This window comes from Lathamus discolor, chromosome 3, assembly GCF_037157495.1.
Source record: "Lathamus discolor isolate bLatDis1 chromosome 3, bLatDis1.hap1, whole genome shotgun sequence".
In the NCBI taxonomy this organism is placed as follows: Eukaryota; Metazoa; Chordata; class Aves; order Psittaciformes; family Psittacidae; genus Lathamus; species Lathamus discolor.
Window position 1 is genome coordinate 9,551,252 of NC_088886.1, and position 25,655 is coordinate 9,576,906.

A 25,655-nucleotide genomic window follows, 5' to 3' on the forward strand; every position below is an offset into this window, starting at 1 on the left:
AAAAAACCAAACAATCAAAATTAAACCATTTTGAGAATGCTGTTTCTTTCCAGATAGCAGCAGTAGCTTTCTACATCACTCAGCATGATTTTTCTTTGACACGCTAGTGTGCGCTCGCAGCCCAGAAAGCCAACCGCATCCTGGGCTGCATCAAAAGGAGCGTGACCAGCAGGCCGAAGGAGGTGATCCTGCCCCTCTACTCTGCTCTCTTGAGACCTCACCTGGAGTATTGTGTGCAGTTCTGGTGTCCTCAACATAAAAAGGACATGGAACTGCTGGAACAAGTCCAGAGGAGGGCCATGAGGATGATCAGGGGACTGGAGCACCTCCCGTATGAAGACAGGCTGAGGAAGTTGGGGCTGTTCAGCCTGGAGAAGAGAAGGCTGCGTGGAGACCTCAGAGCAGCCTTCCAGTACCTGAAGGGGGCCCATAGGGATGCTGGGGAGGGACTCTTCGTCAGGGACTGTAGTGACAGGACAAGGGGTAACGGGTTAAAACTTAAACAGGGGAAGTTTAGATTGGATCTAAGGAGGAAATTCTTTCCTGTTAGGGTGGTGAGGCACTGGAATCGGTTGCCCAGGGAGGTTGTGAGTGCTCCATCCCCTGGCAGTGTTCAAGGCCAGGTTGGATGAAGCCTTGGGTGGGATGATTTACTGTGAGGTGTCCCTGCCCATGGCAGGGGGGCTGGAACTGGATGATCTTGAGGTCCTTTCCAACCCTAACTATTCTATGATTCTATGATTAAAATAAAGCAATCCCTTGGATGCATTTGAGCCACTGCTCTCTTTTGTAAGCAATCAAAATTTGAGGCTCGGTTTCCTCCTTTCTATACAACTGTACTTGTGAATTTGAAAAGTATTTCAAGGCTTAAACTCCCTCACAGCCTTAGACTGAGATGAACTGAAGCTGCCAAAACATAAAAGTCAGACTGACCTGGTGTTACACGTCACTGCAAATAACTCTTGAGAACAACGTTGCAGCAAAGACTTTGGCGAATAGCCTTGGTACAATCACAATGGTGCTCAAGATCAGCACCATAAATCTGAATGAATCTAGTAATAACAGAAAGGCAGGCCTGAAAAGACAGTTTCAGATATGGAGTGCGGACACGAGACTCTGAAGATGGGACTGGTCACAATATACCGTGCTCACTCTGCGTCCCACAGGACTAGACACACTGAAACTCAGTGCTTTTGGCTATTCAGCCCAGGAACTGTGTGAAACTTGGGTTTTCCCCTCTTCCGAAGAAGTCTTTTGGCACCTTTGTCCAGGAGGACCAAAAAACTGGAGATATTAGATACATCACAAACTGCCTTCTCCTTCCAGATGCCCCACAATACCACTGCTCATACGTGGCCTGGTTCTCTGCCCTAAGTAGATACTTCAGCTTTTGCTCCAGCAATCCATCCCCAACACAGCACCCATGAGTGTGACTGTCCCTCCCGACGCTGAGGGCTTGGGAATTACTCCGCTTCCCATACACCACAGCAGCTCCCCAGCAGCACCACTGAGGCCCTGAGGGAAGTGCCAAAGCAGGCTGTTCTGTAAGAACAGGAATGAGGGCCGCACCAGCGCATACTGTGTGCACAAGCACAGAGAGCTCTGCGGCGAGCAGAGCGAGGCCAGCAGCACCACGCACACCGCAATATGGCCGCCACACGAGCGGCCGTTACCGCAGGGCACTGTGGGAAGGACAGTCGCGCCCGCGCACGGCATTGTGGGAAGGCGGGAGCGGCGCCGGAAGTGCTGCGGTTGCCGTGACGACGGCGTCGGCCCCTCGGCGCGGGCGAGCCGGAGCGGGCCGGGACCCCGCGGCCCATGCCGCGGAAGGCGCTGCGCTGCGTCCTGCAGCTGGACGTCCGCTCGGTGAGTGCCCGGTGTGTGGGACCCGCCGTGCTCAGCCGGGGCTCGGCGGCCCGCAGGCTGCAGGAGAAGCCGCGGTTTGCCCTTCCGGCGCCGCTTCCCGCCCCATTTCACCTCTCCCTGCCGCCGCCCGCCCCCAGTTCTGCCGGCCTGGTGGTTCCGCTGGCAGACCGGTCTGCGCTCCGTAGCTGAGAGGGAGTCACCCTCGGTCTTGAGCTCCAGCTGGCTCCTGGGCAACTTGTGCTCTTTTGTGTGTGCATCCCCCGGCAGCCGGTCCCCAGGCTCCCCGGTGATACTAGCACCAGCCGTGCTCCTCCACCGTCCTCACTTCCCCGTGTTAAAGGTCTTTTTTAAGAGACACTGATTCTTGCGGAGCTGTACGGTGTGGGAAGAGCACTTGTGAACCGAACAAAGTAAAAGAGATCCCAGGAAACAGCAGCTTACACATGGCATACACATCTCTGTGAGTGGTGAGGCACCTGTGAGTGAAGGATGTGGTATTGGGCAGCTATGAAGTGCCTGAAAGAGGCTGTGAGGTCAGTAGGTGTGAAAGTGGAAAGTTTTCCCGTTAATCATGTTAGGACCGTTCCCTGTGCACTTTGCAAAGTTTTTTGCTCATATACAGTGTAGGAGTAAATATGACTATCGTTTTCCTGATAACTTTTAAGGAGCAATTAAAGTAATCAGTGCACTGTCACTCTGGAGCTGTTGGCTTCATACACCCTGGTTGCTGTAACCCAGAAGTTTGGACTCCTCATAGGGCAAGAGCTGACAGAATACTTGCTGCTGAAAGGAAAACCCAAGGTGCCATCTAAAACATTTAAGTGCAGGTCCAGAAAGTATATACTGGGAAATGGACCCTGATTGCTGAGCCACCTTTGTTCCCAAACTTGTGCGGCTGCTCTGATACAGCGTTGTGAATTTCTGCACGTAGACTGTGAGGGTATCACACTAATGGTGTTGTTTTGCTGTCCCAACAGTTAGTGTCTATAATGCAAAGGCTCACTTGATTGCTGGAAAGCTATGGAGCCAATTTGGCATTTCACTCCTGTGATGGTTTGAAAGCTTTCCAGCCTGAATTTCCTTCTGATTAGTTGACACCCTACTCTTAAATATCAACACTGATCTTTCACTTAAATAATTTTCTTCCTTCCTTGGTGTTTGCTCTCTTGATGTATTTTTAGACACCAGTTCTATCATTTCACAAGCGATCTTTGTTAGCTAGAAAGACCTGGTTCTTTTGATAGTGTTTTACGTGATTGAGCAGTCTTTTGATCATCTTAGGGATGGGTGCCACTTTTCCCCTTTAAAACTGCATTGATCAGGATCAGAATTGAATTCAGCATTCCAGATGGGGTCTCACTGTTGCTTTAGGTTATATCGGGGAAAAAAGTCCAACATTCATCCTATATGTCTTAATCTAATAGTCTCCTCACAGCTGTGCTGCTGTTATGCTGTCATTTATTTGTTAACACACTCATCTTTCCCTCAGCCCATTTGAAGGTTAGTTCCCCCACAGTGAAACCAAAACCTGTTGTTGATACACGGTAAGTACATCTCATCCATGTCACTGTGGTCCCACAAAACAGGTTTTTCTGTAACATTTTGTTGACCTTTGATAATTTCTGAATTTTAATTGGAAAATGTCACGAGAATACTCTGACTTTTTGTGTCAGGGTCATTAAAAATATTAAAAGGCATGGATCCCAGCATATACAGAGCACCATTTTTAATAGTAACCCTCAGATCGATGTCTGCCAGTTTTGTACGTAATTGATGTGGAAGGTGTCCCTGCCTATGGCAGGGGATTGGAACCAGATGATCTTTAAGGTCCCTTCCGACCCAAACCATTCTGTGATTCTGTCCTTTGGGCAGTTCTGTGGCACCTTAGGACTTTCGTACTAACTCCCATCTTCTGCATCATAAGTAAAATTTTCTTGTGTGGCACCATATGATATCCTTTGTCCAGAAAACAGGTTTTTCAAGAAACTGTCAGGTTTTGCATGACTGATCTATTTTTATGAAATGCACTGCTGGGCTTTTTTCTAGTCATGTTTCCTGCCACATCTTTATTCTTTTATATATTTAAATATTCTTGTTGATGGGGTTAGATTTTTTCAGATCTCTTTTTCTGCCTCATGTAGTCCTTGTGTTTGTTATTTTTCAACAGATGGTGCTATCCTTGTTTTCATAACATAGGCTTTATTTATGTATAGACTCCACAAGAAAAATTACATGCTTTCAGAGCTTCCACTGAATGTGATTCAGCCTCCTTGTGGCTGCTTGGTCCAGGCTTATGGCATATTGGGTAAATTCTGTTACCATCATTTCATTGTTTAAGTTGTTTGGTTTTTTGCTCCTGTGTTAAGTATTATTAAAACCAGGGTAAATGATTCAATTGTTTCTGGGACATAGGTTTGTTTTCACATCTTGGTTGTTTATGCTACTTCCATTGCTTTTTTTCTTGTTTACTTTATTTGTGACTAAAATCTTGTCCAAATTTATGATTACCTTTCCTATTCTTTTACAACATTCCGCATATTTCTTAACCCTCTTTGAAACCTATCCACTTGTGTCAGATGTTCTGTCCTCTTTCGTTTTCCCTTGCTTTAGGATACAGATGGATTTTGCTCCTTTTAACTTAGTGAAATTCCAAGATCTTTTCCAACCTGAGTCCGCTAGCTCTTTGGTTTATCTTACTGCTAGTTTTCTTCATTTTTGAAAGGCTGCTCTTCTAAAATGAAAAACTTCAGTTAAAGGCCTTATTTGGTTTACTCTGGCATTAATTAAAGTTGAATAATTCATGATTGCTCAGACTGAGATTTCATTGTTATTTGTTTTTTTGGGACTAATTTTGGTGCCCTCCTCTGCTGCTGGCATTTAGATTGCTCATGTAGGAACAGAATGAAATTCGCATTATTCTTCATGTCATTGCTACATGGAGAATTCACAAATGCAGCAGGGAAGGTAGGTGAAACTTAAGCACTGTGGTGAATTAATAGTTTTGTGGATTACTGTCAGGTAAGGAGACTAAAATCTCTTCACATGGAGAAGATTATTTTTGCAACTCTGAGTCCAAAATGCTGTTCTTTCTGGAAGCTTGCACTCAACAGAAGTTAATACTGGCCATGGCCCTTCACAGGGAGCTCTTTGTTTTGATGGTAATGGGCAATTAAAGGTATTTTTCCAGGCCTGCCTTTGTCATTGGTTACATAGGCAGCTACAGTTTTATAACTGCATGTGACAAACGGATGCCACAGGGAGTTGTGGATCAGTAGAATTCTGTTCCTTTCCATGAGATCACAGAATGGTTGAGGCTAGAAGGGTCACCTAGACCACATTACTCAGGATTGTCTCCAGATGGCTCTTGAATATCTCCAGGGAAGGAGACTCCTCAGCCTCTCTGGGCAACATATTCCCATGTTGAGTCACCCTCATGGTAAATTTCTTCCTCCTGTTCAGGTGGAACTTTCTGTGAATTGAGTGTTTTCTTTATGGCTATTTGTGATGTCCCAACAATAAGGTTGTTACACATTTCCCATCCTCCTGGAAACTGCTTCAGGGAAGTCCAGAGTAATGCTGTCCTAGGCATTCATCATAGACCTCCTGGCTAGTAGTAAGATCAGTTAATTGCAGCATTGATATCCCTCTTCCTTAGCTAATCCATAGATTACTATGACAGTTTTTAAAATGGTCCCTGCCTGAACAGTTTGCACTCAGATAAGAGCTTCAATTTGTCTCCTAAGTGTTGTGAAGCTCCATGCATCACGTATTACAAAATAGATTTCATGAACTGCAGGAATACATGTGTCATTCGTTTTTTGGAGCTGTTTTAGTCACATAAACATGTAGATCTGTTGTTCCAGCCGAGGCAGCAAATTGTGCAGTTTATCTCAAAGGTAGTAACAGCACAACTTTCCGCATGTTTTATCTTGCCCCATGTGATAATTTGTAAGGATTATTCTTCTTTTGCAGGATAGCCAGAATAAATAGCACCTGTTATTTTCAGTTTTGTCCTCTCTGATGTCTTCAAACCTTTCATTTCAATAAATAGGCAAATATTGGTTGCATTCTGTAAGGTGAAAGGCACAAAACCCCAGCGAAAAACGACAGTCAATTCTACAGAAGTGTCAAGATGAAAAGCAAGAACTAAGCTAACATGACATGTAGTATGTAGTTTGGAGGATCTTGCTTTCTATGAATGAAATCTGTCTCTTTCACTCCCTGCTATTCACACTTGCAACTGCATGAGTGTCATATAAGCTGTTTCATGCTTGACAGTCTGTTTCAACTGGGATATCTATTACTCTGGCACTTCTGTTGCAGGTTCGAAGCCCTCATTTACATGAAGTGGAAACCCTTTTTTTTTCCTCCTCGGATTTTTATGAGTAGAAGCACTATTTTTTTTTTTCTTACACTATATCTATAATAATCCATCACACATTGGTTTCTCTTGTTTCTTTCACCTGAGGCTGTTCTTCTATTTATATAGTTTTCTTTTAAATCTGGTTAGGATTTCTCAAGTAAAACATTCATTTGGGAGTAGGAAACTGTAAGCAAAGAACTTATTTTCATTCCTGTCACTCTCCTCCTTTGTCTTTCTACCTGGCAATTGAAAGTCTGAGCACTTTCTCCAACAACCTTATGTTGGAAGAGATAACCTCATATTTATTGTATTGAGATAAAAAGTGAACAGTAGAACTGAACTGAAAGGTGACAGTTCTCTGGCTGGCTAATAGAATAAAACCACATGGCTGGGAAGAAAACAGCAGATAGTTTTACAGTAAGTTCTGTACATCCTTGCAGTGGAAACTCAAGAAAGAACATCTAATGTTCATCAGAGCTTTGAAAACACACCAACTTCTTCTTGCTTAAAGAATAAGAATTGTTAAGTGGCAGTATCAGGGAACCTAATGAGGAGCTTTCCCTGCCTTGAATACCCTGCATGGTGGCCAAACTTCTCAGGTGAAGCTTTGTGTGCTAAGTAAGTGTCTGATAGAATCATAGAATAGTTAGGGTTGGAAAGGAACTTAAGATCATGCAGTTCCAACCCCCCTGCCATGGGCAGGGACACCTCACACTAAACCATGTCACCCAAGGCTCTGTCCAGCCTGGCCTTGAACACTGCCAGGGATGGAGCATTCACAACTTCCCTGGGCAACCCATTCCAGTGCCTCACCACCCTCACAGTAAAGAACTTTTTCCTTAGATCCAATCTAAACTTCCCCTGTAAGTTTTAACCCATTACCCCTTGTCCTATTTACATATTAGAAGGCAAAGTTAATAACGTTTTTGCAAATGGACTTGCCTTTTTTGGTGACTGGACAGAGTATGAATGTCTAAATATGTACATTTACCAATGTCATTCTCTCTGTAGCTACACTAAAATTTGGATGGGTTTTTGTGTCTTGGCATCCTGTAGACCTTATTCAACATGACTCCATATAGAACCTCATGTTACCCTTGATGGTTAACTGTGGTATAGTTAGTCTATGCCTTAACTGTGGGATGCCAGGCTTCACTTGTAATTGAAGACTGGAGTATGTTTACTTACAGTGAGAAGAATTTGGTCCTGATTATTTTAAAATGGTGATTATTTTTCCTAGTCAGTCTGTACAAACAGAATTGCTTCAGAAAGGATTTTTTTTTTCACTCTAGTCTGTTATAATCTGACTCTTGGAAATCAACCATTTCAGCCTTGACCATTTCATTTTTGTCTTGAAAACAGCCATTACTTCTGTAGCTGAAGTTCAGGTTGTTTAATGAATGTGTTACTCTTACAGATAACTTGCCCTGGAGTGCTGCTGAAAGACAAAGAGGATCTTTATCTCAGTGTCTCTGTATTTGGGCAGCACAAAAAAACTCAATGCGTCCCAGCAGCGTTTCCACTCTTCTTTCAAGAAAAACTAGTATTTGAGAAGGTAAGATAGTGTCAAGAGCTAATGCAAGCCAAGTAAAACCTATCCCAAACTCCACAGAAACTCACTGCAAAACCCCTGGGCACAAGCAGTCACACTGAGGGTGGGAGTCACACACACAACTCCTGCTTTTCTTCAGCACATAGGAGGTATGTGTGTATATTATCCACATGTTTTACTCAAGATTTTTGCATGCTAGAGATTATAATGTATGTTGAGACTTTTTAGATATTTGTTCATTCTTCTGCGAACTGTCCTTTCTCAGTGTCTGTTTTCCTGGCTTGGAAGGAACTGAATGTTGTTTTAAAAATTATGGCAAGTTGAAGAACAAAGGCAACATGATATAGGAGAGTTAATTTAATTTAGTAGAAAGACAGAATAGCAGCTCAAGCCTTTTTGGTGACATCTTTCTCCCTTTGAGATACTTTTCTCACAGTTTGTCACCAGAATTCCCAGGTTGGTACTCTGGCCTTCTAATTTATAGTTGTTTATTACTTATTCTGAGTCCCTGCTAGCTTCATTATTAGTACCACAGGGATAATGAAACAGTATCTTCCAGATATGATCTGGCTTCTGGACTACCTATGAATAATAATACTTTGCCCTTTCTAGTTCTTTTCCTTTAAGCATCCCCCAGCACTTTGAAAACCAGACTGAGTAAACATCAGTGATGCTGTGGTGATGTGGGTAAGATACAAACAATGATAATTTCACCAGCTACTGAACTGTCAAAAAGACCATAGTTCTTTAAAGGCAAACATACCACAAACTACTTAAGGGAGATGTATTGAATACTGTTTTCAGTTTAATTTAGGGGAAGACACCAGGATCCATCTGCTTACAAAAGAGGTGAACAAGAAAGCTGAGAATATCTGTCTTCTTACAAATAGCTATTGCTCAGGTCTAGATACTTGTGCAGCACCAGTACTTTGTGTTTTTTAGTGGCTGGTACCTTGAAAGTGATCTACACGACTCTGCTGAGACTTTTGTACTGAATTAGAGGAAAATCTGTTACCTACTGAATATCCAGTGCATCATCCTCCCCTATGCCTTGCCACCTATTTCACATGGGATTCAGGTTAAAAAACCCTGAACAGTACTCTGTACACGAATAGTCGCTTCCATGGAAATAAAGCTCAAGGTGTAAATATATTAAAGAACATATTTTTCATCTATCAGAATTCTAGTGTATTCAGCAATTTATCTTTCTCTTTCAAAATTTTCTCAGACAATACTTATCTCTTTGTGTTCAGCTCTTCACAATACCTCCTAATTTAAATATGGAGAGCTAACCCTGAATGGCTAGAAAGCATATGACAAGAGCTGCTAGCTTTCAATGAATTTGATCATGTGCCAAATGATAATTTCAGTTTCCTTTCTTTTACCAGTGGGGATAGGACTCTTGGCAACCATCTTGGCAAGGGAGAATATTGTCTTTTAGAGGGTTTTTTTAACTTCTTTTTCCCTAGAGGTCTATCTGATTACTTTGGCCCATTATTACTTTTTATTAATTTCTTTTCCAGACATTTGCTAATATAGTTGATCCTGGAGACCTTGTGGAGTTACTGGAACGTAGGTTCTGCTTTTTATCTATACTATGTTGTATGTATTAATGTCATGTATGTATAGGCTCCAAAGACTTTTTTGGGGATTAAAGTATGTGATAATTTTTCTGTCAGGAACCTGTTCTCTGAAAAGCTAGTGGGTAACCAATGTAGTATGTCATGTACTAAGTAAGTAGAACAATAACATGAGTGGGTTTTCAGAACAGAAGATTCCTGGCCAGTGCAGGCCAGGAGGTTTTTTGCTGTCTTTGAATACTAGTAACTTCCCCAAAATACTGTTATCTAACAAAATGCCTCTAGAAATGTGTGCTACATGCTTTAGAACAGGAAAAGGGTAAAAAGTCATAATTAATGGAAAATCCAGCTGGTTATCCAGAGAGATAACAGATTCCTGTATCTGATCTTTTTTTATTACTATTATTAATAATTTTCAAATAAGCATAAACCTTTGGTTTTTGTAAAATTGCTCATTTTACTTCTTAAGAAAATTATCTTTTGCCACATGTGGAGCATAATGAATTGTAATGAGACAGCACTGAACTCAAACTCCACAAATACGCTCCTTCATATTGGGAGTTATATGAAAAGGCAGCAAAGTTTGCTTCATCTTTAAAAGGGAGGACAAACTTGGCAGCAGATAGGACTTACGAATTTCTAAGTCAAATTTAGAGTTGTCATTTGTACGCTGCTAATGCCATTGTGTTCATCTGTGGTATTATGCAAACTGTTCTTAATTTCCTCTTATTGTTGGTGTAGCGGAGGTAGTTCAGCTATGTACAGTGCTGTGGAGCTTAAATCAGTGAGCTGGTTTTCTTGGGGTTTGACTGGGATAATTACTTCCATTTTCTATTTTTTAACTCATGAAAAAACTTTTTCCCTTTCTAGTTGACACAACAGTACTTGAACTAATACAGCTTGTTCCTCCAGGTATTGTATCAGTCTCTTCATAAATTATGCAGTTTAATAGGTGAATTTCCATGAGGACATTGCCCCATTACAGCACAATCACTTCTTCCAAGACACAAACAACATAGAAAGCTCTTCAACAAATAGTCCTCTGAATATAAAATGTTAATAGATCAAGAGGATCTCATTCTTGAAAGAGAGTAATAACTGAATATTGAAATGTACCATACTCAAGCTTAGGAAAGTGATAATATTTTAAAAATGGAAAATAAACTGAACTCATCCAGTGCACACTAATTAACTGCATCACAATTCACTTGCAAAGTGGCTGTCTGTGAAATTTCAGAGTGCATAATCTTGTTCTCAGAATGACACTTTTTTTCCTTCCATTTTAATGGTGACCATTGGGAAAACTCTCATCCTCACTATAAGTATTACAGGTCTCTTGGGATATGTGAAGATAATAAATAGCGATTTGTCATACTTCTGTTATTGGTTTGTGTGATTATAAAAATCCATTTTAATGAAATTCAAGTGTTCCCATGAATAATGTAAATCTGCATTTTATTGGAAATAAAGTCAAGTTTTAAAGAGGACTCATTTGGAAACTGGTATTAAAAGCACTCGCTGTCTCCTGTCCTTAATACTTTCAAGGAAGCAGTTTCTTCTCTTGGGTGACTCACCAGGCTCTTTATGTGAAGAAATATACTAAACAGATTTTTGTTGCGGGAGGGTAAAAGATCTTTCTCAAAGGAGTTAAATTTCAGGGATCAGCCCAACATAAGCTGATGACTGCAATAGCACAGTTTTTAATTTTTTTTTATACTATACATTCAAGGTTTTCCCCTAAAGAAAATATTTTTTTTTAGAGAAGTAGTAAACCAGGGTAGTGACAAAATCTTGGGATAATTATTTTGATGTTGCTTGCATTTCTTTCTTATTACTATGCCCACTATTACTACTACTATTCTGTAATATGGAATGATGCAGCTTTTGATAAGGGATTTGCTGCCATAAAAAAGAATACTGATTTATTCTGTGGCATGGAAGTGAAAAAAAGGGGAAAACTACTTCAGAATTACCTAGAGAAGACTTCTCATATGTCTCTTACAGAACAGTTAAGACAATCTTATTTATTTTTTTCCTGTAATTATGAATCATACTTTCAGAGTAGATTCTGCACATTGCTGCTGATTTAACTTGATAAGGTTATTTCCCAGTGTGATACGAGTTTTAGAGCCTTGCTGTTAATTTGTAGAGAACAAAACTTACTGAGTTTCAGTATGGTCTTGTGTGTGGTGTCTGTGCATGTCACTTTGTCTATTTTCCAATTAAAGTACATATTTTTCTTTTTAGTAGGAAATGTTCTAGCTACATATGAAGAAAATACAAGAGATTTCCTGTTTCCTGACCCTAAGCTTACCCGTGGGCACCATGGTTTTGATCGTGAGATTTTAATGAAGAGGTCCTCTTCTTTTACAGTGAGTGAATATCTATGAATTGTATTTATGGTACAGTGTGTTCCACAGAAGAAGCCCCTTGAACTACTTCAAATGAAAAGTGATTACTTCTGACAGATTTTGCCATTTCAGGTGTTGAATGTACAAATTCACAGTTGAACTTTGGTGAAGGTATAATCTCTTTTCAAAATGCTTCAAGAAATTACGCAATGAGAAAAAGTTAGTTTCCACTTGGTTTGCAGTGTGGCTTCATGACATTGCTTCCATACAATTTAATCCATGATGCAGTTGGGAGTGGAAGGGGTGCAAGAGAAGAGGGAAATACCACACCAACTTCACAGTTCTCAACACAAAAACCATGTAACCCTCCTCCTCAGTTTGGCTTTGTAGCAATTTGTTTTGGACCATTTTTGGTACCGTTTAAGACAATGATAGTCAGCACGAATGTCTAGTGTTATGTCATCTGACTTGTGGGCCTCTCTGAGGTGCAACATCACCATGAAAACAGTAAGGAACTGAAATTTAGCTTAGTGCTGCATGATTATTTTTCAGTTCCAAAGCCTGTTTCTTAAGTTTGAGCCATTCACACTAGTTTAGTAACTTGGCTTTTCTACAGTTTCAAAAAAGCTATGATAAATGACAACTAATTGGCAGAATGAGTGCAATGAATTAATGTTAATTTTCTGGAGATAACAGCTCAAGTACGTAGTAAATGAAAATGAATTCATATCACACTGCCCTTTCATAGCATTTTACTGTTGAATCTTGGGCGTCGGTGGAATAACTCAGGAAGGCACTTTGAAGATGATGATGTGGGAGATGTGTTTTGTGGCTTGTTTTATCCTATTTTCGTTAAGTTTTACTGGTGGATTGGCAGGAGATTTGGATTGGGAAAGTAGGGGCTTACTTACCCTGTCCATTGTGATTGGATTGAAAACTCATGTCTGGAGGAAAATTATGACTAAAGGTCATTGGTACCTTTTAGCTGGTATAATCTTTCCCCTGCGAGGGCAACTTGGAAATTGCCCAGTCACTTGCAATTAGAAGTGCTAATTTGTTGTCTAATGTTGTGTTACATTTAAATGAATTAAAGCTGTGATTTTGTGATACAAAATGTATGGTTCTGCAGCAGCTTAAACTGTCCCTGCAAAAATAGCAAAATTGGTTTTTGACCATAGCATTCTTTGATATGGCTTATCCTATGCACGTAAGTGGTGGCTCAAGAGAGGGGATGGGATTGTATTTCTTTCATATTACTTGTAGAATAGGTACTTTCCTAATGTTGGGAAAACACAGATAGGGAGGCAGTAATATATGAGATGGTACTAGCAAAATGGTTTCAGATTTTTTTGTGAATGGAATATGAGGAATCTTTGTAGAAGCAGAACCAATAAAGAAGTTTGTTGGACTAAGGTCTTTAATACAAAAATTAGGTTCCTTCTAATAAAGAGAAGGTGCTGTAATTTGTGAGCTCTAGAAGATGTGATCAGAGTCATTTGGATGTGTAGCTGAATGATGACACTGTAGTAGCTTTAAGAGGTGTAAGACAGATGTAAGACAGAAATGTGCTTCCGTGTCCTTGGGAACAGTGTAAATGAAATCCATCTCTGCCCTGGAACGAGGACTACAGCAGCTGTTGCTCCATACCATCTCCATCGCAGAAACAGTTTAAGAAAGGAATTTGGCACACTGACCCCAGTTTTCTGAATAATAAAGAATCTGTGTTAGATGGAATTGGAGGGAGGCTCCCAAAAAGAACTTGTGGTTGCTTGCCAAATGGGATAGCTGTGAGAGAATTTTTACCTCCAGTAGAAGTGCAGTCTTAAGTGCCTCCATCTTCTAATGTTCCTTAATCTTTATTGGCAAGTATCTCCTGCTAACTCTGTCCACACCAAGCACTGAATGTGAATGCTAAGCAAAAGGCAAAAGTGTTAAACAAGGTCATGAGAACCCTTATACATTGTTCCTATGCCAGTGAAAGCCATGTTCTTCATGAAAAGTTATTTATAGCTAGCTGAGATGTTGAATATTTTTGACTGACAGCTGTGCTTCAGCAGCACTTTGATTCCCAATAAATTTGTCTTTTATTAAAAAAATAAAGGTAGCAACAGCAAGGTTACGGTTGTGGAGTTCAGATAGGCAGTGACAAGCAGTGTCTGATTAACACTGCTAATCTGCCAGTTGGAAGGAATCCCAAGTTTAGAGGATCAGAACTCCTCCAGAAATCTGGCACTTGCCTGATAATGTCTCTGGCTAAATGTCTTACGAGGTTTACAAACACAATACACATACAGGACATGCCTCGAGTTATCTCTCCTGGTCCAGTGTTGCCCAGCTGAGGCTTTTGCTAGCTCTTCTGTATTTCACTGCAACCTTTGCCTTGCAGAATATGTTTAAGCCTTGACTGCTGATGACTTCTTACAGATGGTCTTATCTCCATTCCCACTCTCATGTAGTATTTGCCATGTTACTTAAAGCAGTTTCTTTTTAGCTATGCTTTCATTAGCAAACCAATGCAAGACGTTCTATTATATTCATATATACCTTTTTATGCTACAAACTTGTACTTATTCTCCTTACAGTCAAAGCACATATTAGACCTGTTTTCTAACTTGTGTTCTTCTAAATATGAACCACCTTTAATTTTTTTTTCTATGAGCAAATTGTTATTACATCCTTATCACTTCTGTTTAATGGCTGATACAGAAGGATTGACAAGCCTGATGAGGGCTGTAGACACCACTAAGTCAGAGGCAGAAGAACAGATCCCAAAAACTTTCTGGCTGGATTTTCATTTGCAGATATGTTTGGGGCTATATGGCAGTCTTTTCATAATGCTATATTGGATAGCCTTCAGCAATCCCTAGTTTGGGAACTGCAGAAAACAGAAGTTCTCTGATTGCTTTTGGCCTATAAGTTACTTTTGACATCTCCTTGGCTGTATATGCCAGTGCCATCCCATATCCGCTCTCCACAAACCATTTCTTTGGAGAAGATATAGTTTTGTGTGACTTATTTATTTATTTTAGGAAGGAGCATTTAACAATCCTGTAATCATTTCCAGTCTCTGTAAGAGCAGTAGGTGCTCAGTTGTTGCTTTTTATAGAAGACTTACTAATTCTGATACGTCCTTTTTTAAATTGTTGATAGCACTTGACAATTCATTAGTAATAAAATCAGTTGATTAAAGACGGTCAGCTTTAAAGTCTCTTTTATGTACCATAACTTGACTTGATTGAATCCTGGGCCCAGTTAATTGTTATGACTGAGCTTTTGTGGCATTTTTGTCATTTCATTTCCGTAATCTAACCTGGAGTCAGATCATATTCCCTTGTGGGAAATCAGTGTGTGTTCAGTCTGGTGTTAGAGCATAGTTTGGTTCAGCAGTAGCCTTCACTTACGAAGTTCCTGCTAATCCTTAAGAACATAGGGCAGAGTCACAAACAGACCAGCTCCTTTTTGTTTCTTGGTGATTTCGTGCGTTCATGTGCGCAAACGCCCATGCACACAGATGCCTCAGGGCAGCAAACTCTGTCTGTGTCGAAGGGAGAGAGAGTAGAAAGTTCTAGGGATGCTTGATTCTGTCTTTGCTTCTGCAGAGCTGTATAAGATGCACATAGATGATCCCCACTTTTTATAGCATATGTGGCCTTTAGTTCTTTTATGCCTTTTTTAATGTCACTCAACTTGTGTGTTGTAATCTCTGCCATTTGCACCCAGTACATTTGTACACGTTGGTCAATTCTAGATAAATTTCACAGGAGACAGAGCTCTTGGAGGTACTATGTTTCTAGGCATGGCTGCAGTAAAAAAAGATGAGTTGAACAGAAACTGTTAGTCACATAAAGACAGAGAAACCTGCTAGCCATTAGTACAAGTGTGCTGGTTGTCCAGGAGGTCCAGTTAGACCTCACTGATTCTAAGTTGGTCAAACTAGGGCTGCCTCTTGCCAGCCACATGTATAAGAGGGGATCGAGAGAAAGTGAAACGTGGTTATAGAACATGGGAGACAATCCATAGAAATCAGACTTTGATCTAATGGTTACAGAATAAAGATTATTCTTAAACATACTGTTACAAATTGGTGATAATTTGCAGTGTAACTGACCAATTTTCAATGTTTTTACCAAAAAAGATTGCACAATTGAGGCTGTTTATAAGTAAGTTTCCAAAGTTAGAGTTAATGAAACTTCCAGAGCATGACTGGAATTTTTATTGATGCTATATAGCATGACATGAAAAATCTTTAAAAGTGCTTTTGACTAAGATATGTGTTGAAATAAAAGTCAGACCTTAATTGTTGTACGAAAGCAATATAATCATCTGTAATTGAATTGTCAGAAATGCAAATGTTAGCATCTTGACATTTACCATTGCTGTTCTGTCTTTTCTAATTATCTTTATTAAAGGCTGAAATTAACAAAGGAAATGGCTGAAAATTAGGAATGGTTTGTTACATTAGGTGACATTTACCTCTTTGATACCCTTTATCTTGAGTTGGAGCTTGATGTTCAATTATTGTCTCTCTTCTAGGGAATTGCACCAAAATTGAGATTTTCTACAAGCTCCCTTATTACAGAAAGCCTGTTAAGCTCAGGAAGGAGTCACATACAGGTTAGCATAATTTAATTGTTTGCAATTTAATTTTTAGATTTAATATTGATAGCCTTGCTTCCAATTTTTGCATGTGCTGCTCACTTCAAACTTTTCTCATTCTTTTGTTGTGGTTAAAGCAGTTATCATGGGTGCTTGACAACTTGATTAAATTTTTAATCAAGTATGAGTAAAGAGTGGGCTTGGTGCATGACAGCAAATGCTGAGAGTTCCTTGAATCTGAAACAATTATCAGCTGCTGTGTTCTATGATCAGCTGAAGTGTCAATCCCCCGTGTATTTATAGGTGGGAAGATGCCTTCTCACCATTTCTTACTGACACTTAAAATTAAGGACAATGAAAGCCAGGTGAAGTCAGTAAAGGTATCTTATAAAAACCAAGCCAATTAATTTAATTGTTTTCTGTAACAGTATCAGTAACAGTAATGAAAATGAAAAAAAATGATGTTTTTTTTGTTGAAATGGCTGTCACCAGTATTAATCTGGAAATGCTGCTTCTGCAACAAGTGAAGTTGGAGGTGAAGTAGCTGAAGAGACTAGGGGGGAAAAAATCTATGTGTGTCATTCGGTAGCACTTTACTCTGGTCTCATAGATTGGAATTTTGGTTGGGTTTCCTGACACAAGTTCTTATGTAAAGTTATTCTTATGTCCTCCTGTTTTTTGCTGTAGTACTGGGAAAATGGTTCAGCCTCATTAAAATGGAATGGTTTTCAGGAAGGCTTGCATGCAAAGAAGGTCAGGGAAGTGTTTGTGGCATTGCTAATTAGTTATTGAGAAGTTTCTTCCAAATTTAGCAAAAAATGGATTGAGACAATTAGATAAAGAATAAAAAAAAATAGTAAAACCAGTAGCTGTCAGAAAACTAACTTCAGTTTGATTTAAAATTTAAAATGTCCTTTAAAGTATTTCATATGCTATGAATGGCATATAAAATTTGTATGTGTTGCAGTGAAGGTCTAGTTTCACAATTGGTGTAAGCCAGAAGAAGCACAGCTTACTTCTGATTAAATTGAAATTAAGCTTAGAGAATTAGGTCTCTGTTCGTTTGGGCCAGTTCCATACTCCAGTTTGCTACAGGTGCACAAGTGCTAATGCAGAGTGAGAAAGATGCTCGCATGAATAGTCCGAGTGATGCCAGATTCAAACTGTGTTGATGCAAAACAAACGTACAACCTCAGCCTCTTTCATTGTTGGGTGGAGAAGTGATTCAGAGCAGTCCTGCAGAGAAGGACTTGGGGGTGTTGGTTGATGAGAAACCGAATGTGAGCCAGCAGTGTGCACTTGCAGCCCAGAAAGCCAGTCATATACTGGGCTGCATCAAAAGAAGCGTGACCAGCAGGTCAAAGGAGGTGATCCCGCCCCTCTACTCTGCTGTCATGAGAACTCACTTGGAGTATTTTGTGCAGTTCTGGTGTCCTCAACATAAAAAGGACATGGAGCTGTTGGAGCAAGTCCAGAGAACGCCACGAGGATCATAAGGGGCCTGGAGCACCTCCCATACAAAGACAGGCTGGGAAAGTTGGGGCTGTTCAGCCTGGAGAAGACAAGGCTTGCATGGAGACCTCATAGCAGCCTTCCAGTGTCTAAAGGGGGGGCCTATAAGGATGTTGGGGAGGGACTTTTCATCAGGGACAGAGGATAGGACAAGGGGCAATGGGTTTAAACTTGAGCAAGAGAGATTTAGGTTAGACATTAGGCAGAAGTTCTTCCTTGTGAGGCACTGGAATAGGCTGCCCAAAGAAGTGGTAACTGCTCCATCCCTGGCAGTGTTCAAGGCCAGGTTGGACAGAGCCTTGGGTGACACAGTCTAGTGTGAGGTGTCTCTGCCCATGGCAGGATATGGGACTAGATGATCTTCAGGTCCTTTCCAACCCACACCATTCTATGATTCTGTGTAGAGAGAAAGGCTTGAAGTCAAGCTGGACATTTAATTTCTGAGTTCTTCTAAAGCAGTTTGTGCAACATTCAGATTTATGACTAATGTCAATTTCCTCAAGTTTGAAGAGGAATTTCTAACAGGAAGTAGAGTTTTTCTATATGATAATTTTTTGTCTTTTATAATTTGTGAATTTGGGCCAAATTTGAACAAAAAGTCTAATTATATCTATACTGTGGTATTCAAAGTTAAAATGCTGCTAACTGTGTAGCCTAGTAAGAGTTGTAGAATCTCGAGTGTCTTGACCTATAAAGCTTGTAGAATAATTGATTGCTCATTTAATGCTAGGGTTTACAAAGGAATGATAATGTATTTCCAACAAAACTTCAGTGTTGGAAACAGCTTCCCAGAATATGAAATCAGTCACTGAAGACGTTAATAGTTACTTGGAGGGGGTGTCAGCCCTGGTTGCTAGATAAGCTTTGCTGATTGTGGGAAGGGAGGTGGCGAGGTTGGTTGTTCCTCCACGTTCCTTGTTTCTGCTGTATGTAGGTGTTTTGACAGCAATGCCACTTCAGAGATAGACTTTTAAGGCAATATTTGATAATAGTGGGATTTTTATAAGTTTTAGCTTCAAAATCCATATTGTGGATGTCAAGTGCCAGCTGTAAAAATAAACAGCTGCTTTACCTCTCCTTTTGCAGAAGCATTCACACAATTTGAGAGGATCTTGGGAAGACGGTCTTCAAACATTTTTTGTTGGTATTTTTTTGGGGAGGATGTTATTTGTTTGGCTGGTTTTTTACTAAACATAGCTTCTTTATTATAACTCGTTGAAAAACTGGTAACTTCACTATGATCCAAGAAAATATAAATTTCAGAGAATGCACTGAGACTTCTTGTAAGGCTTTAGGCAACTCTAAATCCACATAAATTAAAATATTAAACAGGCTTCTAGTTTAATTTATATATTTCATTTTAAAGGGCAAGACTTCTAAAAGGTTAAAAAGAGTTTAAACAGATGAAAAAATGCTTCAAATCTGTGTCTGTGCAAGCCAGGTAAAGTTTGTGTGAAATGAAGTTATGACAAAACTCAATTTTTCACAGTCTCTGTACACTAACTGTGTGAGAAAGCTAATTGGGTGAGTATCAGACACTCTGCCTTAACTAACATCTAGTAACGTGTGGTTTAACCTTCTTTTGGTTCCAGAGAAAATGGAAAATACGTTGTTGCATTTTAAATTGCTGTTTGATTATAGTTGTTTGAGGGGAAATCAGTTCCCTGTTTACATTATTTTCAGTGATCTTTGTTCCACATGCTGTCAAAGCAGATAATTTCTCTTTTTCACTTTAGGATGATTTGAATTTGGTACATCACTCAACCCCAAATGGAAAATTGCAAACAAAGTTGCCAAAGAAAAATACTCTTTCACCTGAGAAAAACAGGCACAGCTTAGCAACAAAGAGCTACGAGCAGCCTACAATAGCTTCTAAATCACGTTCTCCATCTCCATACACAAAAAGACGAATGTGTGAGCTATCACAAGACGCCAGGCAACGACTGGCCCATTTAAAACTTGGTCCTTATGAATTCAGAAGAGATACCGATAAACCTCCATTTGTAGTTAGACGGGTTTGTATTCTCTCCAAAGTGCTTCCAGCTTAACTCAGATCAAATATTGTTCTTTCACTAAATATAGCTCCAAAATTTCATTCAGCTCTTAGTTTAGATGAATAATTTTTCTCTCCTTAACAGTCTGTCACATAGTGATTTAAATGTAAAATTAACTAAAATAAAATTTCTTTTATCCACATTAGTAACAGGAAAAGATCAAATTCTTTCATGAATATCTTGGTTAAATTCTCCAAGGCTCCATTTCTTTTCTTCCAGCGCACTAGACAGGATAATAGGTGTATAAATTCAGCTTGGAAGTAATTGATATTGGTATTAAAAATTCCTGAATAAGACTTTAAAGAAGGAGTGTCTAGTCACATTCTGAACATTTGCACTTCCTCTCTTTCAACTTTTTTTATGTTGGCATCCTGTGATCTTTGAAACACTTCCTTTGCTCGGAGCTACATCTCTAACACTTTGACTCATAACACTAACACTTTGGTTCATAATCAAACTGACTTTAGCACCCGCATAAGGACTTTGTTAACCGTAAGTGAAAAATTGCTCTGAAATCTGGTACTTATTTAAAGAAACTGTGTTTAAGTGCTTTAATACGAAGGGGGCAGATTTCACATCCTCTTGGAGGGTGATATTCTCATACTTGTTTTTCCCCCTTTTAGTATTACATATCATTGCAACAGTCCTTTCTTTTTAGAAAACCAATTTGAATGTATAGGGCCAGAAATGGGATTGTTCTGATTCTCTGCTATGACATTATGATTTGTCTACAATTCTTGTCAAAGCCATTGAGAATTTAGTGTTTAATTAGTTTGCGTCTCACTTTATTTATGGGTTTTTTTTTTTAGTTTATGTACAAATGAATTAATAATATCTTGCCAAATTTCAGAACTCTTTTCCAAGTTTTGTTCTACATATGGGTACCTTCAGAAATTCAGATTAGCCTTAATAAACCATTAATCATTCATAACATACTGTTTATCTCTCTTTATTTCTCTCTCAGATATTTTACTTTTATCTCCTTCTAATCAATTCTTCAGTTTTTTGATCTATAGGTGAAGTTTAGTTTAATTATAGCATCTTTAAACACTGATTATTGATTCAATTGCTTGGTTATATTTGTACAAAAAAGGAAAAAGCTTTTCTCTTAATGTACCATATTCTGACTTTCATGGCCTTTCTAGATTGAGAATGCTCCTTGTAGGGCAGCTTTACTGCTGAGGACTCTTTTGGCCTGGAGATTTTGTTTTAAATGAAGATTAAAATTAGATTATGTTAAATGTAACTTTTTAAATTAGAAAGAAATTCAGATCTCAGTTTGTGACATCTGAACTGTTTGGATTAAGTATGAGATACAAGAATTGATTCAAAAACTGCAGACACAATAGATGAAAGAGAAACTAACTGCATTTTTTTTTCTTTGAACAATATGATATTGAGAGCTTTCTAGACCTTCCCAGCACTATGCTCAGTAATGTTAATAATATATATAATGTAAGCAAAGTGTAGTAAAATCAGTTTCAAATAGTATTTAAATAAAAATAGTATATTTCAGACAGGACTGGATGTGATCTTATGAACAAAAACAAAAAAATAGGAACTTGTCCATCTGATACTGATCATTTTAACAGTATCTTTGCTTCAGGTTGAACAACCAAGTCCTGGTGCTAAACTTCATACCTGTTGTCACACACGAGAAAGTGCAGCAGAAGTCTGGAACAAGGTAGACCATGGTCAGTATTTTCTACTATATATTTCATTAATGCTTTTGTTATCTGCAGATATGTTGGTCTATAATGGAGAAAAAGCTGTTCTTTCTTCCTAGGAATAGGAAGAATACTGCATAAGCTACTGGTGCAAAAGGTGGTTTTGAGTACTACTTTACTTCATGAAACTTGAAACATAGTCCTGTGTAGTATGAAAGTAGGAGTAGAAAATAGCAAAGCCCAGGTGAGGACTCTGTTTCACACCACTTGTTTTAATGAGTTGGATAGTGCAGCAAATCTGCACCTCAGCCTGTAGGTGTGTTGATCAGGCTTGGAGTATTGATCGTTTTGAAGTTTAAGGGCTTTTTTGCTTCAGAAATGAGTATTTATTTCAGCAGTATTTGTGAGTAGTGGATCAGTGACTTACCATTATTAATGAGCATCCAGGATGTGCTCCAATATCTGCTTCATCATTCATTAGTGTCAGTAAGTGAGAGTTTAATAAGAAGTGTCAGACCAAAATTTAAAGAAGTACCCTAAAACGTGATTTTATTGCCTGTGTCTGGCAATGTGAGTATTTCACGTCTCATCAGTATTTGTTCATTATGTGTGCTCTGCCTCATTCTTATTGTGCCTCCTCACTAATTACAAGTTGTTATGTAGGAAATTATTGTGAATTTGTTATTTTGCATTTGTTCTTTCTAGTAACACTGAATCTGCCTCGAGAGAATTCACTGGTTACCTGCTTGTGTCTTGAAGCTTAACTGTAACGTCTGAACAAAACAGATTCCTAGGATTAAAAACCTTAACACTGACAGTAGAGTTTACTCCTTTTGGCTTTTGTGCAGGTAGCTTATAGGGGGGTGTCTTTACACTGTGGTACAGCATAGATGTACCTCTTTGAGCTTAGGTCACTACAGACTGGTAGAAATGATCAAGAAAGCAGATATAACTTAATGTTAGTCTCTCAGGTGAAACATCACCCAATATTGACCTAATAGTTTCCTCACATATGTTTCCACGGGCTTCATACTCATGTTTGTTGCATCAGTTGTGAAGGATGAAATTAAGAGATGATAAGAGGAGGGAAAAGCAGTCATAAGGAAGCTTGTCCAGAGATTAGTAAAGTACTGTAATGTACATGAGAAATTTTGGGAATGGTGGAGCCTGATTTTATACAGATTTAGGCAATTAATAGATTAACAAATGCCAGGACACTTGCATACACAAGTTAATTATTATAAATATTATATTCCATTAAATGTGGGAATTGTTTTCAGCCAAAGAAGGTGATCTCCTGAAATATTCTGAGACTGTTTAGAATTTCAGAGGGTATAATAACAACAACAACAACAATAATAATAATAATAACTTTAATATTGTTTGGGAGGAGAGGTAAGCTATTTTGTAGAAAATTTCATAAAATTGGGGACATTTGGATTTTTTTTTTTTTTTTTTTTAATTTTTTCTGGGATACATCTTTTTTCTTTCTCCAGATTCTTCTCTTCTTGGCAGCTACAGACCCAGGGAAGCCAAAGTGAGTACTCTGAAATACTACTGTTTACACACTGTTTTTTGGGAAGCTCTGAGTGAGAAGGATTGTCTTGCATATTTTCTTGCATCGGTATTTTTGAAACTTTATCTACTGTAGTAGCAAAAGCAAGAAAAGGGGAATGTTAAATCTGATCTAACCCAGTTTAGGCCTGCTGACAGCTTATTTACACGTAGAAAATTTAAACTTAACACTCTATATTTGTGCTTGTAGGTACAGGCCTTGCTTCTCCTTGGCATTAAGGCTTGTGACAAGGCCTAGAAGAGCTTTTAAAGGCAGTTTGCCTTCGCAGTCCTTCTGAAAGCAAACTCCACTCTAGATTTATATAGAAGGGTAGCACTTGTGCAACTGGGCAGTCACTGTTCTGTTATTTCATATCCTTCCTTTTTCAGACCTTAGCTGCTTTGTATATTGCATGGATCTAAAGAATGATGTCAGGGTTCCTTTGGTTTTGGTGGGTTTTATTCTTTCCATCCTCATTTAGTTGGTTTTGCCTGTCTTCCCAAAGTACTGTAGGAATCATGGGTTTAAGCATTTAATTATGTATGCCCTTTTGGATTTCCTAATGGCTGGGAAAACTGATGATAACAGGGAGGAGGAAAGAAGGTGAATTATAAGGATAAACCTTGCCATATATTAAGTGCAGTTTTGTCAGATTCTAAGCTTTTATTACCAAGGATTGCAGTTTTGCCTACCATGTAATTCTAATATATTGTGCCACTTCTAGCTTGTTCCATGGCTGTAAATGAGATACTGTAAAGAAAACAGGGAAATTCTACTAAATATACTAAATATGTATTTTTTGTTTTGGTTTTTTAAGATGGCTATTTTAAAGTCATGTTGTTTCCCACATCCCTCTGCTCTCCCCCAGTGGGAAAGCAGATCTTAGGAGCAGTAGATTTTATGCAGATAGCCGCAGGTTAAGTCATCATGTTCTTGATACCACTAATCACTTGTGATTCTCATAAAATTAGGGCTGAAGAGAATGTATCTCTTTCTTGCCAGAAACATAATACAGCTTTGTTTAAAAGGAGCTGTTTCCCAAAGCTGAGAGAAAATAACCCAGCAGCCTGGAAACAGCTTATGAATAACCTGATTACTATTGGTCTGGTTTTGTTGTGGGTTTTGTGTGTTTTCCTTAGATTTGGCAAAAAGCTCCTGTAGAAGTCCCCATGCCAGATAAAAGGTGGTAACCCACAGAGACATTTTAGTGGTATGTTACATGTTAAGGGGAATCATGAAAGGAGTAATGAGTGTCATGAAGAGTGAGTAGATGATTAGATGGGCCTGAGTTTTCCCTTGAGGAACATCAGATCATGAGAGAACAAAAAGTCTAAGAACAAGGGGTATCAGACCGAGGAGAAGTCTAAGGTTTGTGTTCTTTAAACTCTCTGGCATCATTCTGAATCTGTGAGATTTCTGGGAAGGGTAAGCCTTTAAACTGTGCAATCAGACAAGGTGATAAAAGGGCTGTTACAGTAGACTTTGCCATAAGATGGTGTGTAAGATACCAGCAAAATCCTCTGACACTTGCTAATTTAATTTAGACCAGGGCTGTTTCTATGAAATGAGGGTCCTTGTTCTTTCTGCAGCAGGCAGATATTCCTGCTGCGTGTATGTGCAATCTTTAGCCTTTTGGTTTGAAAAACAGGAATATGAAATGTGTGGATCTTGATATTCATATTGAAATTTAGCAAGGTTTGGTGGGGTTTTTTACAGGCAAAATCACCTCCTGGAAAATACTTTGGCAGCTCTGATGTTTGCAATGAGGATGTGATCTCAACTCCAGGCAACAGACGGTCCCATTCTGCTGGTTCATTAGAGCATTCAGCATCTCCAGCACTTCAAAAGCATTCTCTAAGTTCTGTGCTAAATCGATCCTCTCTAAGGGAAAGGTAATGTCCTAGTTTTGTTTGTGAAATTCTGGAGTTACTAACATGAGCAGATGATAACAGTGCTTGCATAACTGTAGTTTGCGTGTTTGGAGGTATGCAGGCTGAAGAGACTGAAAAATCTTTCCCCAACAACTGTATTGTTGTTTGACTTCTCTTCAGGTGCAGTGTTTGCCATCCCCTCTCTGCTTAATGAATAATACAGCAATGAAAAGGATCTTTGATATCTCTGCTGCTAACCTTCTCTGAAATAATGAAGCTCTAGATTTCAGGCTGCCAAATGTCCATCTAAGAGAATACTTAAGTAATCATTGTTTCACAGACAATTAGAATCTCAGGAATGTGACTGTAGCTACATGTCAAATAGGCTTAATGGGAGGTACCTGGAAACCTTTTGTAAGCACATACTTGCAGTTATGCTGTAGTCAGATGCATGACTAGTGTGTGTAACATGCTTGGGCTAGCATTAATCTAGTAAGTATATTATTTTCCAATCTTTCTGATTTATTGACAGCTTAAGATTTTGTTTTGTTTGAGTTGAAGCGTGGGTCTCTGCAGGAGTTATGTATATATTAATTGCTATATTTAAATTAGTTTTACTAGTCTCCACTGACCACAGTGGGGTTGGGATGGAGACAGTTTCCAGTATTCCTTAGTTCAGTGGATTTCA

The 25,655-nt window shown here is 39.1% G+C and overlaps 1 protein-coding gene across 5 annotated transcripts in view; it reads left to right on the top strand.

Moving 5' to 3' along the window:
- Positions 1 to 1,754: 1,754 nt before the first annotated feature.
- Positions 1,755 to 25,655, top strand: part of SPATA6 (spermatogenesis associated 6) — a 57,661-nt gene continuing 33,760 nt past the window's right edge. For 4 of the 5 annotated variants that reach the window (XR_010611405.1, XM_065673391.1, XM_065673389.1 and 1 more), the window contains exons 1-10: positions 1,755 to 1,866; positions 7,647 to 7,784; positions 9,305 to 9,353; positions 10,232 to 10,273; positions 11,609 to 11,733; positions 16,246 to 16,326; positions 19,557 to 19,835; positions 21,481 to 21,568; positions 23,038 to 23,078; positions 24,813 to 24,988. Coding sequence is in view for 4 of the 5 variants with exons in the window: in XM_065673391.1 (XP_065529463.1) it covers positions 1,819 to 1,866; positions 7,647 to 7,784; positions 9,305 to 9,353; positions 10,232 to 10,273; positions 11,609 to 11,733; positions 16,246 to 16,326; positions 19,557 to 19,835; positions 21,481 to 21,568; positions 23,038 to 23,078; positions 24,813 to 24,988 (1,067 nt within the window). In the remaining variant the exon portion in view is untranslated. The remainder of the gene's footprint in view (positions 1,867 to 7,646; positions 7,785 to 9,304; positions 9,354 to 10,231; positions 10,274 to 11,608; positions 11,734 to 16,245; positions 16,327 to 19,556; positions 19,836 to 21,480; positions 21,569 to 23,037; positions 23,079 to 24,812; positions 24,989 to 25,655) is intronic. The other variant, XM_065673392.1, reaches the window with a different exon arrangement.